At 50.9% G+C, this 16698-nt stretch overlaps 1 protein-coding gene across 1 annotated transcript in view; it reads left to right on the forward strand.

Annotated features, from left to right (window-relative positions):
* LOC141077916 (otogelin-like) overlaps nt 1–16698 on the forward strand; it is a 280958-nt gene that overhangs the window by 255934 nt on the left and 8326 nt on the right. The window contains exons 35-36 of the mRNA XM_073564686.1: nt 9763–9941; nt 10290–10394. Of these exons, the coding sequence (XP_073420787.1) occupies nt 9763–9941; nt 10290–10394 (284 nt within the window). The remainder of the gene's footprint in view (nt 1–9762; nt 9942–10289; nt 10395–16698) is intronic.

Genomic DNA, 16698 nt, shown 5'->3' on the forward strand with positions numbered 1-16698 from the left:
TGTATGCATGCTCTTTTCTGTCCCCCCTGCCCAGTAGCTGTGATCCCCTGCTGTTCTGTCTGTATACTATTTCCCTCCCCTCCCGCCCAGTAGCTGTGATCCCCTCCTGTCCTTGCTGTATGCTCTTTACTGTCCCCCCTGCCCAGTAGCTGTGATCCCCTGCTATCCTGTCTGTATGCTCTTTTCTGTCCCCCCCTGCCCAGTAGCTGTGATCCCCTGCTGTCCTGTCTGTATGCTCTTTTCTGTCCCCCCTCCACAGTAGCTGTGATCCCCTCCTGTCCTGTCTGTATGATCTTTTCTGTCCCCCCTCCACAGTAGCCGTGATCCCCTCCTCTCCTGTCTGTATGCTCTTTTCTGTCCCCCCCTCCCCAGTAGCTGTGATCTCCTCCTGTCCTGGCTGTATGCTCTTTTCTGTCCCCCCTGCCCAGCAGCTGTGATCCCCTGCTGTCCTGTCTGTATGCTCTTTTCTGTCCCCCCCTGCCCAGTAGCTGTGATCCCCTGCTATCCTGTCAGTATGCTCTTTTCTGTCCCCCCCTGCCCAGTAGCTGTGATCCCCTGCTGTCCTGTCTGTATGCTCTTTTCTGTTCCCCCCTCCCCAGTAGCCGTGATCCCCTCCTGTCCTGTCTGTATGCTCTTTTCTGTCCCCCCTGCCCAGTAGCTGTGATCCCCTCCTTTCCTGTATGTATGATCTTTTCTGTCCCCCTGCACAGTAGCTGTGATCCCCTCCTCTCCTGTCTGTATGCTCTTTTCTGTCCCCCCTCCCCAGTAGCTGTGATCCCCTGCTGTCCTGTCTGTATGCTCTTTTCTGTCCCCCCCTGCCCAGTAGCTGTGATCCCCTGCTGTCCTGTCTGTATGCTCTTTTCTGTTTCCCCCTGCCCAGTAGCTGTGATCCCCCGCTGTCCTGTCTGTATGCTCTTTTCTGTCCCCCCTGCCCAGTAGCTGTGATCCCCTGCTGTTCTGTCTGTATGCTCTTTTCTGTCCCCCCTGCCCAGTAGCTGTGATCCCCTGCTGTCCTGTCTGTATGCTCTTTTCTGTCCCCCCTGCCCAGTAGCTGTGATCCCCTGCTGTCCTGTCTGTATGCTCTTTTCTGTTCCCCCCTGCCCAGTAGCTGTGATCCCCTGCTGTTCTGTCTGTATGCTCTTTTCTGTCCCCCCTGCCCAGTAGCTGTGATCCCCCGCTGTCCTGTCTGTATGCTCTTTTCTGTCCCCCCTGCCCAGAAGCTGTGATCCCCTGCTGTCCTGTCTGTATGCTCTCTTCTGTTCCCCCCTGCCCAGTATCTGTGATCTCCTGCTGTTCAGTCTGTACGCTCTTTTCTGTTCCCCCTGCCCAGTAGCTGTGATCCCCTGCTGTCCTGTCTGTATGCTGTTTTCTGTCCCCCCCTGCCCAGTAGCTGTGATCCCCTGCTGTCCTGTATGTATGCTCTTTTCTGTCCCCCCTCCACAGTAGCTGTGATCCCCTGCTATCCTGTCTGTATGCTCTTTTCTGTCCCCCCTGCCCAGTAGCTGTGATCCCCTTCTATCCTGTCTGTATGCTCTTTCCTGTCCCCCCTGCCCAGTAGCTGTGATCCTCTCCTGTCCTGTATGTATGATCTTTTCTGTCCCCCCTCCACAGTAGCTGTGATCCCCTCCTCTCCTGTCTGTATGCTCTTTTCTGTCCCCCCCCTCCCCAGTAGCTGTGATCTCCTCCTGTACTGGCTGTATGCTCTTTTCTGTCCCCCCTGCCCAGCAGCTGTGATCCCCTGCTGTCCTGTCTGTATGCTCTTTTCTGTCCCCCCCCTGCCCAGTAGCTGTGATCCCCTTCTATCCTGTCTGTATGCTCTTTTCTGTCCCCCTGCCCAGTAGCTGTGATCCCCTCCTGTCCTGTATGTATGATCTTTTCTGTCCCTCCTCCACAGTAGCTGTGATCCCCTCCTCTCCTGTCTGTATGCTCTTTTCTGTCCCCCCCCTCCCCAGTAGCTGTGATCTCCTCCTGTACTGGCTGTATGCTCTTTTCTGTCCCCCCCTGCCCAGTAGCTGTGATCCCCTGCTGTCCTGTCTGTATCCTCTTTTCTGTTCCCCCCTGCCCAGTAGCTGTGATCCCCTCCTGTCCTTGCTGTATGCTCTTTTCTGTCCCCCCTGCCCAGTAGCTGTGATCCCCTGCTATCCTGTCTGTATGCTCTTTTCTGTCCCCCCTGCCCAGTAGCTGTGATCCCCTGCTGTCCTGTCTGTATGCTCTTTTCTGTCCCCCCTCCCCAGTAGCTGTGATCCCCTCCTGTCCTGTCTGTATGATCTTTTCTGTCCCCCCTCCACAGTAGCCGTGATCCCCTCCTCTCCTGTCTGTATGCTCTTTTCTGTCCCCCCCTCCCCAGTAGCTGTGATCTCCTCCTGTCCTGGCTGTATGCTCTTTTCTGTCCCCCCTGCCCAGCAGCTGTGATCCCCTGCTGTCCTGTCTGTATGCGTCAGTATGCTCTTTTCTGTCCCCCCCTGCCCAGTAGCTGTGATCCCCTGCTGTCCTGTCTGTATGCTCTTTTCTGTTCCCCCCTCCCCAGTAGCCGTGATCCCCTCCTGTCCTGTCTGTATGCTCTTTTCTGTCCCCCCTGCCCAGTAGCTGTGATCCCCTGCTGTCCTGTCTGTATGCTCTTTTCTGTCCCCCCTGCCCAGTAGCTGTGATCCCCTGCTGTCCTGTCTGTATGCTCTTTTCTGTCCCCCCTGCCCAGTAGCTGTGATCCCCTGCTGTCCTGTCTGTATGCTCTTTTCTGTTCCCCCCTGCCCAGTAGCTGTGATCCCCTGCTGTCCTGTCTGTATGCTCTTTTCTGTCCCCCCTGCCCAGTAGCTGTGATCCCCCGCTGTCCTGTCTGTATGCTCTTTTCTGTCCCCCCTGCCCAGAAGCTGTGATCCCCTGCTGTCCTGTCTGTATGCTCTCTTCTGTTCCCCCCTGCCCAGTAGCTGTGATCTCCTGCTGTTCAGTCTGTATGCTCTTTTCTGTTCCCCCCTGCCCAGTAGCTGTGATCCCCTGCTGTCCTGTCTGTATGCTCTTTTCTGTTCCCCCCTACCCAGTAGCTGTGATTCCCCGCTGTCCTGTCTGTATGCTCTTTTCTGTCCCCCCTGCCCAGCAGCTGTGATCCCCTGCTGTCCTGTCTGTGTGCTCTTTTCTGTCCCCCCCCTGCCCAGTAGCTGTGATCCCCTGCTGTCCTGTCTGTATGCTCTTTTCTGTCCCCCCCTGCCCAGTAGCTGTGATCCCCTGCTGTCCTGTATACATGCTCTTTTCTGTCCCCCCTGCCCAGTAGCTGTGATCCCCTGCTGTTCTGTCTGTATACTATTTCCCTCCCCTCCCGCCCAGTAGCTGTGATCCCCTCCTGTCCTGGCTGTATGCTCTTTTCTGTCCCCCCTGCCCAGTAGCTATGATCCCCTGCTATCCTGTCTGTATGCTCTTTTCTGTCCCCCCCTGCCCAGTAGCTGTGATCCCCTGCTGTCCTGTCTGTATGCTCTTTTCTGTCCCCCCCTGCTCAGTAGCTGTGATCCCCTGCTGTTCTGTCTGTATGCTCTTTTCTGTCCCCCCTCCCCAGTAGCTGTGATCCCCTGCTGTCCTGTCTGTATGCTGTTTTCTGTCCCCCCCTGCCCAGTAGCTGTGATCCCCTGCTGTCCTGTATGTATGCTCTTTTCTGTTCCCCCCTGCCCAGTAGCTGTGATCCCCTGCTGTTCTGTCTGTATGCTCTTTTCTGTCCCCCAGGCCCAGTAGCTGTGATCCCCTTCTATCCTGTCTGTATGCTCTTTTCTGTCCCCCCTGCCCAGTAGCTGTGATCCTCTCCTGTCCTGTCTGTATGCTCTTTTCTGTCCCCCTGCCCAGTAGCTGTGATCCCCTCCTGTCCTGTATGTATGATCTTTTCTGTCCCCCCTCCACAGTAGCTGTGATCCCCTCCTCTCCTGTCTGTATGCTCTTTTCTGTCCCCCCCCTCCCCAGTAGCTGTGATCTCCTCCTGTACTGGCTGTATGCTCTTTTCTGTCCCCCCTGCCCAGCAGCTGTGATCCCCTGCTGTCCTGTCTGTGTGCTCTTTTCTGTCCCCCCCTGCCCAGTAGCTGTGATCCCCTGCTGTCCTGTCTGTATCCTCTTTTCTGTTCCCCCCTTCCCAGTAGCTGTGATCCCCTCCTGTCCTGTATGCATGCTCTTTTCTGTCCCCCCTGCCCAGTAGCTGTGATCCCCTGCTGTTCTGTCTGTATACTATTTCCCTCCCCTCCCGCCCAGTAGCTGTGATCCCCTCCTGTCCTTGCTGTATGCTCTTTTCTGTCCCCCCTGCCCAGTAGCTGTGATCCCCTGCTATCCTGTCTGTATGCTCTTTTCTGTCCCCCCTGCCCAGTAGCTGTGATCCCCTGCTGTCCTGTCTGTATGCTCTTTTCTGTCCCCCCTCCCCAGTAGCTGTGATCCCCTCCTGTCCTGTCTGTATGATCTTTTCTGTCCCCCCTCCACAGTATCCGTGATCCCCTCCTCTCCTGTCTGTATGCTCTTTTCTGTCCCCCCCTCCCCAGTAGCTGTGATCTCCTCCTGTCCTGGCTGTATGCTCTTTTCTGTCCCCCCTGCCCAGCAGCTGTGATCCCCTGCTGTCCTGTCTGTATGCTCTTTTCTGTCCCCCCCTGCCCAGTAGCTGTGATCCCCTGCTATCCTGTCAGTATGCTCTTTTCTGTCCCCCCCTGCCCAGTAGCTGTGATCCCCTGCTGTCCTGTCTGTATGCTCTTTTCTGTTCCCCCCTCCCCAGTAGCCGTGATCCCCTCCTGTCCTGTCTGTATGCTCTTTTCTGTCCCCCCTGCCCAGTAGCTGTGATCCCCTCCTGTCCTGTATGTATGATCTTTTCTGTACCCCTGCACAGTAGCTGTGATCCCCTCCTCTCCTGTCTGTATGCTCTTTTCTGTCCCCCCTCCCCAGTAGCTGTGATCTCCTCCTGTCCTGGCTGTATGCTCTTTTCTGTCCCCCCTGCCCAGCAGCTGTGATCCCCTGCTGTCCTGTCTGTATGCTCTTTTCTGTCCCCCCCTGCCCAGTAGCTGTGATCCCCTGCTGTCCTGTCTGTATGCTCTTTTCTGTTTCCCCCTGCCCAGTAGCTGTGATCCCCCGCTGTCTTGTCTGTATGCTCTTTTCTGTCCCCCCTGCCCAGTAGCTGTGATCCCCTGCTGTTCTGTCTGTATGCTCTTTTCTGTCCCCCCTGCCCAGTAGCTGTGATCCCCTGCTGTCCTGTCTGTATGCTCTTTTCTGTCCCCCCTGCCCAGTAGCTGTGATCCCCTGCTGTCCTGTCTGTATGCTCTTTTCTGTTCCCCCCTGCCCAGTAGCTGTGATCCCCTGCTGTTCTGTCTGTATGCTCTTTTCTGTCCCCCCTGCCCAGTAGCTGTGATCCCCCGCTGTCTTGAATGTATGATCTTTTCTGTCCCCCTGCACAGTAGCTGTGATCCCCTCCTCTCCTGTCTGTTTGCTCTTTTCTGTCCCCCCTCCCCAGTAGCTGTGATCTCCTCCTGTCCTGGCTGTATGCTCTTTTCTGTCCCCGCTGCCCAGCAGCTGTGATCCCCTGCTGTCCTGTCTGTATGCTCTTTTCTGTCCCCCCCTGCCCAGTAGCTGTGATCCCCTGCTGTTCTGTCTGTATGCTCTTTTCTGTCCCCCCTGCCCGGTAGCTGTGATCCCCCGCTGTCCTGTCTGTATGCTCTTTTCTGTCCCCCCTGCCCAGTAGCTTTGATCCCCTGCTGTTCTGTCTGTATGCTCTTTTCTGTCCCCCCTGCCCAGTAGCTGTGATCCCCCGCTGTCCTGTCTGTATGCTCTTTTCTGTCCCCCCTGCCCAGTAGCTTTGATCCCCTGCTGTTCTGTCTGTATGCTCTTTTCTGTCCCCCCTGCCCAGTAGCTGTGATCCCCTGCTGTCCTGTCTGTATGCTCTTTTCTGTCCCCCCTGCCCAGTAGCTGTGATCCCCCGCTGTCCTGTCTGTATGCTCTTTTCTGTCCCCCCTGCCCAGAAGCTGTGATCCCCTGCTGTCCTGTCTGTATGCTCTCTTCTGTTCCCCCCTGCCCAGTAGCTGTGATCTCCTGCTGTTCAGTCTGTATGCTCTTTTCTGTTCCCCCCTGCCCAGTAGCTGTGATCCCCTGCTGTCCTGTCTGTATGCTCTTTTCTGTCCCCCCTACCCAGTAGCTGTGATCCCCCGCTGTCCTGTCTGTATACTCTTTTATGTCCCCCCTGCCAAGCAGCTGTGATCCCCTGCTGTCCTGTCTGTGTGCTCTTTTCTGTCCCCCCCTGCCCAGTAGCTGTGATCCCCTGCTGTCCTGTATGCATGCTCTTTTCTGTCCCCCCTGCCCAGTAGCTGTGATCCCCTGCTGTTCTGTCTGTATACTATTTCCCTCCCCTCCCGCCCAGTAGCTGTGATCCCCTCCTGTCCTGGCTGTATGCTCTTTTCTGTCCCCCCTGCCCAGTAGCTATGATCCCCTGCTATCCTGTCTGTATGCTCTTTTCTGTTCCCCCCTGCCCAGTAGCTGTGATCCCCTGCTGTTCTGTCTGTATGCTCTTTTCTGTCCCCCCTGCCCAGTAGCTATGATCCCCTGCTGTCCTGTCTGTATGCTCTTTTCTGTTCCCCCCTGCCCAGTAGCTGTGATCCCCTGCTGTTCTGTCTGTATGCTCTTTTCTGTCCCCCCTGCCCGGTAGCTGTGATCCCCCGCTGTCCTGTCTGTATGCTTTTTTCTGTCCCCCCTGCCCAGTAGCCGTGATCCCCCGCTGTCCTGTCTGTATGCTCTTTTCTGTCCCCCCTGCCCAGTAGCTGTGATCCCCTGCTGTCCTGTCTGTATGCTCTTTTCTGTTCCCCCCTGCCCAGTAGCTGTGATCCCCTGCTGTTCTGTCTGTATGCTCTTTTCTGTCCCCCCTGCCCAGTAGCTGTGATCCCCCGCTGTCCTGTCTGTATGCTCTTTTCTGTCCCCCCTGCCCAGAAGCTGTGATCCCCTGCTGTCCTGTCTGTATGCTCTCTTCTGTTCCCCCCTGCCCAGTAGCTGTGATCTCCTGCTGTTCAGTCTGTATGCTCTTTTCTGTTCCCCCCTGCCCAGTAGCTGTGATCCCCTGCTGTCCTGTCTGTATGCTCTTTTCTGTCCCCCCCTACCCAGTAGCTGTGATCCCCCGCTGTCCTGTCTGTATGCTCTTTTCTGTCCCCCCTGCCCAGCAGCTGTGATCCCCTGCTGTCCTGTCTGTGTGCTCTTTTCTGTCCCCCCCTGCCCAGTAGCTGTGATCCCCTGCTGTCCTGTATGCATGCTCTTTTCTGTCCCCCCTGCCCAGTAGCTGTGATCCCCTGCTGTTCTGTCTGTATACTATTTCCCTCCCCTCCCGCCCAGTAGCTGTGATCCCCTCCTGTCCTGGCTGTATGCTCTTTTCTGTCCCCCCTGCCCAGTAGCTATGATCCCCTGCTATCCTGTCTGTATGCTCTTTTCTGTCCCCCCCTGCCCAGTAGCTGTGATCCCCTGCTGTCCTGTCTGTATGCTCTATTCTGTTCCCCCCTGCCCAGTAGCTGTGATCCCCTGCTGTTCTGTCTGTATGCTCTTTTCTGTCCCCCCTGCCCAGTAGCTATGATCCCCTGCTGTCCTGTCTGTATGCTCTTTTCTGTCCCCCCTGCCCAGAAGCTGTGATCCCCTGCTGTCCTGTCTATATGCTCTTTTCTGTTCCCCCCTGCCCAGTAGCTGTGATCCCCTGCTGTTCTGTCTGTATGCTCTTTTCTGTCCCCCCTGCCCAGTAGCTGTGATCCCCTCCTGTCCTGTCTGTATGCTCTTTTCTGTTCCCCCCTGCCCAGTAGCTGTGATCCCCTGCTGTTCTGTCTGTATGCTCTTTTCTGTCCCCCCTGCCCAGTAGCTGTGATCCCCCACTGTCCTGTCTGTATGCTCTTTTCTGTCCCCCCTGCCCAGAAGCTGTGATCCCCTGCTGTCCTGTCTGTATGCTCTCTTCTGTTCCCCCCTGCCCAGTAGCTGTGATCCCCTGCTGTTCAGTCTGTATGCTCTTCTCTGTTCCCCCCTGCCCAGTAGCTGTGATCCCCTGCTGTCCTGTCTGTATGCTCTTTTCTGTCCCCCCCACCCAGTAGCTGTGATCCCCCGCTGTCCTGTCTGTATGCTCTTTTCTGTTCCCCCCTGCCCAGTAGCTGTGATCCCCTGCTGTGCTGTCTATTTGCTCTTTTCTGTCCCCCCTGCCCAGTAGCTGTGATCCCCTGCTGTCCTGTATGTATGCTCTTTTCATCCACTCAAATCCGACTTTTATTCCCCATTGACTTGCATTGAGATCGGGTTTCGGACGAAACTCCGACTTTTTTTGCCCTAGTCGAACCAGTTTCATCTGAAACAAATTTTGTTTCATGAAACCCGATCCGACTAAAGTCGCTCAACTCTAGTGGTGACGTGTTTCTATTAGGGTTCTTTTACACTTGCTGGGTTTTTGCGGCCCGTTTTTATGGGCTGTTTTTGCCGGCTGTATTGCTATGATTTTTGAGGTCTCTCGCAAAAACGGGCCGCAAAAAACTTTCTCAGATCGCCGTTTTTCCCTGTTGTAGCAAATTGAAGGGGAAAAAACGTCGATCTGCAAATACGGTGTACCGCAAAAGTTACCGTTGTTTTTGTGGCACCATTGATTTAAATGGAGTCCGTGTCTGTGAGCTGTGAAAAATATCGAGCAAGCTCGATATTTTTTCATGGCCGTATATACGGCCCTTACGGCCATACTGCACACGGCGCTCCAATGTATTTTTGAGGTCCGTTTTTGCGGCCCCATAGAAATCTATTGGGGCCATAAAAACACGGCAAGTGTAAAAGAACTCTTAGACCTTTCCTCTGATTGTTCCTCTCCTGGTTTTGTGTTTAAAATACTGATGAAAAATACTGACCAAATACTGATAGTGTGGTCGTAGCCTAATAAAGTAATTGCAGTTTTTTAGCTTCCACATAGAAGCCTCTAGAGAAAAAAGCACCAAAACTGCAGAGTTCAGCAGCAGGTGCAGTTTTCACGAAATCACATCAACTTTGCTTGGACAGGTAAAATCAGCAGAATTTCTGAACAAATGCAGCTGAAAAAATGCAGGTGTTACGCTGTATATGAACACGGCCTAAATGCTCAAGTAGCGTGGATTTGATTTCATGAGAACGCACAATGCATTTCACAAGGGTTTGAGTACTGAGGAGACCAGAGAATAAAAGAGAATTGTTTATTAAATTAATGCAAGTGTGAGCAGATCAGAGATACCAGACACACAACCGAGGAGTAGCTACGGAGAGAAGACGAGAAGATAGTGGAAAGTAAGGACAAAGGCTGGACTGGGCCCTCAAATGAGGACAGTTCCACTGAATTCGGGATGGTTGGCTGCAATGGTAATGGTCTCGCTTCCCCCAGCTATTCTGGAGGACTCTCAGTATTTGTTCACCACAACACTCCTGTCCTCCCCACTCACCAGGTGGCAGGAGCAGCTCAGGAGCCAGGCCAAGAGCTGAGAGAAAGGATGGCCATAGCACTGATCTGTGAGTACGTCTCCCTGAAGTGAAGCTCTGCTGATTCCTCAGCTTCAATGAGGGATTGCAATCAGGATGACCGGTTTATCTGAGGATGGAGGGTCGGGGAGATCAGGAGAGCAGCAAGATGCATCCTCTCTGGAAGCCATCATTATACTTTCAGTATATTATAATGCATATTTAATTATCCACTTCTTTAGGAAGAGTGTACGTTTTTTGTGTGAGCCTTAGATCATCGGAGAGGCAGCACGGGCACAGTAGGCCAATTCTCACACCTCTCATCTGTTTTTCCTGCAGTGAAGGACACGGTTTGCTTGAGTAAAGAAAATGGCATCCTGCGTCCGGGGCAGACCGTGGTCCAGCACACAGCGGAGGGATTGTGTCACTCTTCACATTGTACGTCCGCCATTGACCCGGTCACTAGATATCACCTTATCAATGTCTCCTCTTTGAACTGTGCGGCCAAGTGTGAAGCGGTGAGTGAATCGGCAGATTATGTGTGTGTCCTAGCATCCTGCTGGCTGGAAACCCTCGAAACAATTGTGCAAAAAAATTAATCGCCTACAAGAAAATCTGTGCCTGCGATAATCATCCAAGATCTCACAGAAGATGCAGCAGATACCCTGTATTTATAGTGTACAGCAGGTTTCTGCAGCTCAAGGCGAAGTCTAAGCATTGGCTTTTGTGTGACCTGTCTGCTGCAGGAAACCCATGATATTGTGACTGGTCAGTGCAGACCTTATGGACTGTCATGTGCATTTGTATGATGGGTGATGTTGCCTGGTTTGATCAGTTAAGAAACTCTTCACTTGTTCCTATCTTAGAATCAGCTGTATGAGCCTCCAAGAGACATGACCCAATGCTGCGGGCGCTGCCGCAACGTGTCGTGTGTTCAGACCTTCCTGAATGGTACAGTCCTCACTCAAAGGGTGAGTACAGCCTAGAGCAATCACACTGACCTTCAGGGGTGTCTCCTCTGCAGTGTCACCATTTTACCTGGTTTCTCCTGGCATCACAGGGCTCCACTCCTCTTCCTCTGATATTCCAAAATAGAAACTAAAAAAGAAGCAGCTTAGTATTTCATAGTCTTTATAGAATAATGAACAGCTACGGCAAGGGGGCATCACTCCTTTGAGGCCATCAAGTCTACTCATGGGTTATCAGAAGAGCTTCTCGATTAGGCACTCTCACATATATGAGCAATGATACTGGAAGTGGCATTATGGGTGACACTGGCTGACGTGTTCCCTCCAGAACCACAAGGCCATGTTTAAGACATTGTAGTAGACATAGTACTTCAGCCAACAATTCACGAAGAGGAGGAGAAGTGTTACTCGGAACAGCTTGGTCACTGCAGATCTTCTCTATGGAATATATGAAAATGTCTGCCTTATGTGTGCTTGTACCCATCACCACCTCCTGACCCAATCCAAGTCTTATCCATAGAATAGGATGCTCTGAGTGACCGAAGTGATAAGAGAAGACTCATGGGAGTGACCATTAACCTAAAAGCCATCTCTCTGTTGAATTGTAAGGGGCATGTAAATGTCACGGTGCCCAGGGTTGTAGCCTGAGGCGAGTGCCATGAGTCCAACACCCTGGCATGTTACAGAAAGAAATGAGAGTTCTGAGTGTGTGTGTAGGCTGGCAGTGTTACTATGGGCAACTTCACCTTCAGGCCTGTCCAAATCCATTTGACTTCAAGACGAGGGCACTATTTGAGTTCATAGAAGCAAGACACTCATTAGTTGGTAACACACTTAGGTACACTAGGCATTAGGCAGCATACTTTACAACTTCTTCTGTCTCATACACAGGTAGGTGTAAGGAATTGATCAGAATATCCTTTAATGCTGTCTCCCCTTTAAGGAGTTCTAATACTACATATTGTAAATAATGTACAGATCTTATTATGTTTCGGTACTGCTACACTACGGTGTATTACCTCCTGTTCAATGGTACTGCCACATTGTGTTACCATGATGTAATATATTGTATTTTATTGTATGCCGCATATTAATGCTTAGATTAGGGTAAGCCAGTGCATCCTTCGGGTTCAATAGTGGAGAGCACTGTTAGTATATAGTTCCATAGACTGGGTAAGCGTAGTTCTGTTGTAGGCCACTAGATGAGGGTATACTAGTGGGCCTTGTTAGGTATAGTTGATAGGTAGTTCACATAAGGGTTAACTTAGGAGGAGCTGCTATGGGTTAAGCTAGCATAGGTTATAGGAGTAAGTCAGAAGGGCGAGCACGCCCGAAGTGTCCATAAGGGCTCTAAGCCCAGGACGCCATAGCAGCTACGCAACATTGTGGAAAACCAGAAAACCACGGGCACAGTCATGCGGGTGCTGGATAAGATCAGAGCACCCGTGGAAATTACAGTTTATGACAGCAGTAGGAATGGAAAGGAAAAAGTGATCCAAGAGTCGTGCAGGGCGCAGAGTATTCACCATGTGGCAGATCTTAAATAGGGCTGAAGCCTGCATGTCTGTGGCGAAGCGGATGAACGGGATCCCCTATATGTTGAGGTTCCACAGGGGTGATGCTGCGGTACTGCCAAGGGCGCTACTACCCTGGAATGTGTGTGAGGATACAGAAAGTAAGCAAGGGAAAGTACAGGAGGAAGGCTATGTGAACTGTAATGTAACTAATGTGTCCGGGACCGTTGAAGGAGATAGTAAAATCATTGATTTGGCATCAGAACCGGTATCTGTGTCCGTTATTTCAACCCTGAGCACTGGAATCAAGTGTACAGGAGCTGGGTCGCACCGCAGTGGAATCCCTCACCGTGGACCAGCAACAAGAACAGGTACACCGGTAGATGCTGATGGTACTTCTGTGGGAGGAGATCAAGACACCAGAGCCTCGGTGTCCTCAGCTACGACTACCGTCTTGGTCCCCTCCTCTCTTGCATTGGTTCTTATCGGTTTCGGGTAATGGTACTTTACATGTGGATGGCAAACAAGAATAGCAAATCAGATAAACATCCATATTCACAGTTCAGATACACACAGGTCAATATGCTGTGAAACCTGCAAACAAACAGTTGTATGTCATCCGTTATTGAGGGCCTTTCTTAGAGCCGCTTCCATTTTCCTTGTCCACAGCTGGGTAAGACCCTTCCTTACAGTGCCTCTCACATCCGACCAACACTGGTCTCACTTCTTCTTTTACTTCTGTCACCAAAGGGTTTCTCTCACTTGCCTGCTGAACTGGATCTCAGTCTCCTCTTAAGTTCCTTAATGATTCTTGCTGCCTTGTGCCTTCTAGCTCCTTACTAGTTTTTGTCCTATCCAGACCTCTGCACACTCTCCTGCCTTCTCTTCTCTTTCTTCACTAAAGCCCCCGTCACACATAGCGATGTCCCAGCGATCCCACCAACGATCCGACATGGATGGGATCGCTGGGACATCGTTAGGCTGATCGCTGGTGAGATGTCACATAGACAGCCCCTCCAGCGATCAGGACCAGCGACGCTGGACGCTGGTTTCTAATGTAAACGTCGGGTATCATTAGATCATAGATTAGAAAGCAAATGTCTGCTGCATCTAAAACGCTATCATTTTATTCTGTGCATCCACTGCATCTAAATCGTATTCTCTTCTGTTTTTACTGCTTGTTCTGCTCTTCCCCAGTTCACTGCACTTAGAATTCTTTGTGCTGTGCATAGTGGCCATTGACACTAGTTCTCCTTAGTTTCTATGTGTGTCAACCGCCTCCAGTGCTCCTTAGAGATAAGAGAAGCCTGTAATGCTCCTTCTCTTTGTGTCTACCGCCTCCAGTGCTCCTTACAGATAAGAGAAGCCTGTAATGCTCCTTCTCTTTGTGTCTACCGGCTCTAGTGCTCCTTAGAGATGAGAGAAGCCTGTAATGCTCCTTCTCTTTGTGTCTACCGGCTCTAGTGCTCCTTAGAGATAAGAGAAGCCTGTAATGCTCCTTCTCTTTGTGTCTACCGGCTCTAGTGCTCCTTAGAGATAAGAGAAGCCTGTAATGCTCCTTCTCTTTGTGTCTACCGGCTCTAGTGCTCCTTAGAGATGAGAGAAGCCTGTAATGCTCCTTCTCTTTGTGTCTACCGGCTCTAGTGCTCCTTAGAGATAAGAGAAGCCTGTAATGCTCCTTCTCTTTGTGTCTACCGGCTCTAGTGCTCCTTAGAGATAAGAGAAGCCTGTAATGCTCCTTCTCTTTGTGTCAACCGCCTCCAGTGCTCCTTAGAGATAAGAGAAGCCTGTAATGCTCCTTCTCTTTGTGTCTACCGCCTCCAGTGCTCCTTACAGATAAGAGAAGCCTGTAATGCTCCTTCTCTTTGTGTCTACCGGCTCTAGTGCTCCTTAGAGATGAGAGAAGCCTGTAATGCTCCTTCTCTTTGTGTCTACCGGCTCTAGTGCTCCTTAGAGATAAGAGAAGCCTGTAATGCTCCTTCTCTTTGTGTCTACCGGCTCTAGTGCTCCTTAGAGATAAGAGAAGCCTGTAATGCTCCTTCTCTTTGTGTCTACCGGCTCTAGTGCTCCTTAGAGATGAGAGAAGCCTGTAATGCTCCTTCTCTTTGTGTCTACCGGCTCTAGTGCTCCTTAGAGATAAGAGAAGCCTGTAATGCTCCTTCTCTTTGTGTCTACCGGCTCTAGTGCTCCTTAGAGATAAGAGAAGCCTGTAATGCTCCTTCTCTTTGTGTCAACCGCCTCCAGTGCTCCTTAGAGATAAGAGAAGCCTGTAATTCTCCTTCTCTTTGTGTCTACCGGCTCTAGTGCTCCTTAGAGATAAGAGAAGCCTGTAATGCTCCTTCTCTTTGTGTCTACCGGCTCTAGTGCTCCTTAGAGATAAGAGAAGCCTGTAATGCTCCTTCTCTTTGTGTCTACCGGCTCTAGTGCTCCTTAGAGATAAGAGAAGCCTGTAATGCTCCTTCTCTTTGTGTCTACCGGCTCAAGTGCTCCTTAGAGATAAGAGAAGCCTGTAATGCTCCTTCTCTTTGTGTCTACCGGCTCTAGTGCTCCTTAGAGATGAGAGAAGCCTGTAATGCTCCTTCTCTTTGTGTCTACCGGCTCAAGTGCTCCTTAGAGATAAGAGAAGCCTGTAATGCTCCTTCTCTTTGTGTCTACCGGCTCTAGTGCTCCTTAGAGATAAGAGAAGCCTGTAATGCTCCTTCTCTTTGTGTCTACCGGCTCTAGTGCTCCTTAGAGATAAGAGAAGCCTGTAATGCTCCTTCTCTTTGTGTCTACCGGCTCAAGTGCTCCTTAGAGATAAGAGAAGCCTGTAATGCTCCTTCTCTTTGTGTCTACCGGCTCTAGTGCTCCTTAGAGATAAGAGAAGCCTGTAATGCTCCTTCTCTTTGTGTCTACCGGCTCAAGTGCTCCTTAGAGATAAGAGAAGCCTGTAATGCTCCTTCTCTTTGTGTCTACCGGCTCTAGTGCTCCTTAGAGATGAGAGAAGCCTGTAATGCTCCTTCTCTTTGTGTCTACCGGCTCAAGTGCTCCTTAGAGATAAGAGAAGCCTGTAATGCTCCTTCTCTTTGTGTCTACCGGCTCTAGTGCTCCTTAGAGATAAGAGAAGCCTGTAATGCTCCTTCTCTTTGTGTCTACCGGCTCTAGTGCTCCTTAGAGATAAGAGAAGCCTGTAATGCTCCTTCTCTTTGTGTCTACCGGCTCAAGTGCTCCTTAGAGATAAGAGAAGCCTGTAATGCTCCTTCTCTTTGTGTCTACCGGCTCTAGTGCTCCTTAGAGATAAGAGAAGCCTGTAATGCTCCTTCTCTTTGTGTCTACCGGCTCAAGTGCTCCTTAGAGATAAGAGAAGCCTGTAATGCTCCTTCTCTTTGTGTCTACCGGCTCTAGTGCTCCTTAGAGATAAGAGAAGCCTGTAATGCTCCTTCTCTTTGTGTCTACCGGCTCAAGTGCTCCTTAGAGATAAGAGAAGCCTGTAATGCTCCTTCTCTTTGTGTCTACCGGCTCTAGTGCTCCTTAGAGATGAGAGAAGCCTGTAATGCTCCTTCTCTTTGTGTCTACCGGCTCAAGTGCTCCTTAGAGATAAGAGAAGCCTGTAATGCTCCTTCTCTTTGTGTCTACCGGCTCTAGTGCTCCTTACAGATAAGAGAAGCCTGTAATGCTCCTTCTCTTTGTGTCTACCGCCTCTAGTGCTCCTTAGAGATAAGAGAAGCCTGTAATGCTCCTTCTCTTTGTGTCTACCGGCTCTAGTGCTCCTTAGAGATAAGAGAAGCCTGTAATGCTCCTTCTCTTTGTGTCTACCGCCTCCAGTGCTCCTTACAGATAAGAGAAGCCTGTAATGCTCCTTCTCTTTGTGTCTACCGGCTCCAGTGCTCCTTACAGATAAGAGAAGCCTGTAATGCTCCTTCTCTTTGTGTCTACCGGCTCTAGTGCTCCTTAGAGATAAGAGAAGCCTGTAATGCTCCTTCTCTTTGTGTCTACCGGCTCTAGTGCTCCTTTTTTCATGTCAACCGGCTCTTATGCTTTTTCTCTTATCTTTGTGTTCACTTTCTGTAGTGCTCCTTCTCTTCTTTCAGAATGTCCACGGTATCTAGAGCTCCTTCTCTTCTGTGTCCACCACATCTAGTGAGCCTTCTCATCTTTGTGTAGGTTCACGGCCTCTAGTGCTCCTTTTTATCAGTATGTCCACAGTATCTAGTGCTCCTTTTTTTCTGTTTCCATTAGCTCTAGTGCTCATTCCTTTCTCTGTATGCCCACTGCTTCTAGTGCATCTTCTCTTTTTTCCTTGTGTACATTGACTCTAGTGCTCATTATGCCTTATCTGTATGTTGCAAATTTTGTTACACATAGGTTTTGTTTTGCTGCATATACTTTTGCTAGCAAGCATTGATAAATTTGAACTTACAAAAGGGTAAGGACATGATGCCTTTCTCTTTTGCTGCCACTTTTCTCTTCAAGATGCTGGCCTATGTAGTCTCTATTCTTGACTCCACTGTTGTCTTTTTTCTTGGCATCTCTTGCCTCTTTGGTCTTTTCTATTGACACAGCTTCCTTATTTGTTCTCCCTTGTTGATTTTCTTATTGATGCCTTTTCTCCCTTGACTTCTTTTGCCCCTCCTTGAGCTTTTCTCTTCACCATGCCATTTGCCATGCGGGATATTTTTTTTCCACTTCACCTTTTACCTTTTGTGGGCTTTTCTATTTATGATGCGTTTTGCCTCTGCAGGCATTTAATGTCATGACTCTTTTGGTGCCTTTTGCCTCTATGTTCTTTTATCTTGATACTTTTTTCTTTTGAG

This window comes from Dendrobates tinctorius, unplaced genomic scaffold (genome assembly GCF_039654945.1).
Source record: "Dendrobates tinctorius isolate UK_male_01 unplaced genomic scaffold, ASM3965494v1 ptg000473l, whole genome shotgun sequence".
Lineage (NCBI taxonomy): Eukaryota > Metazoa > Chordata > Amphibia > Anura > Dendrobatidae > Dendrobates > Dendrobates tinctorius.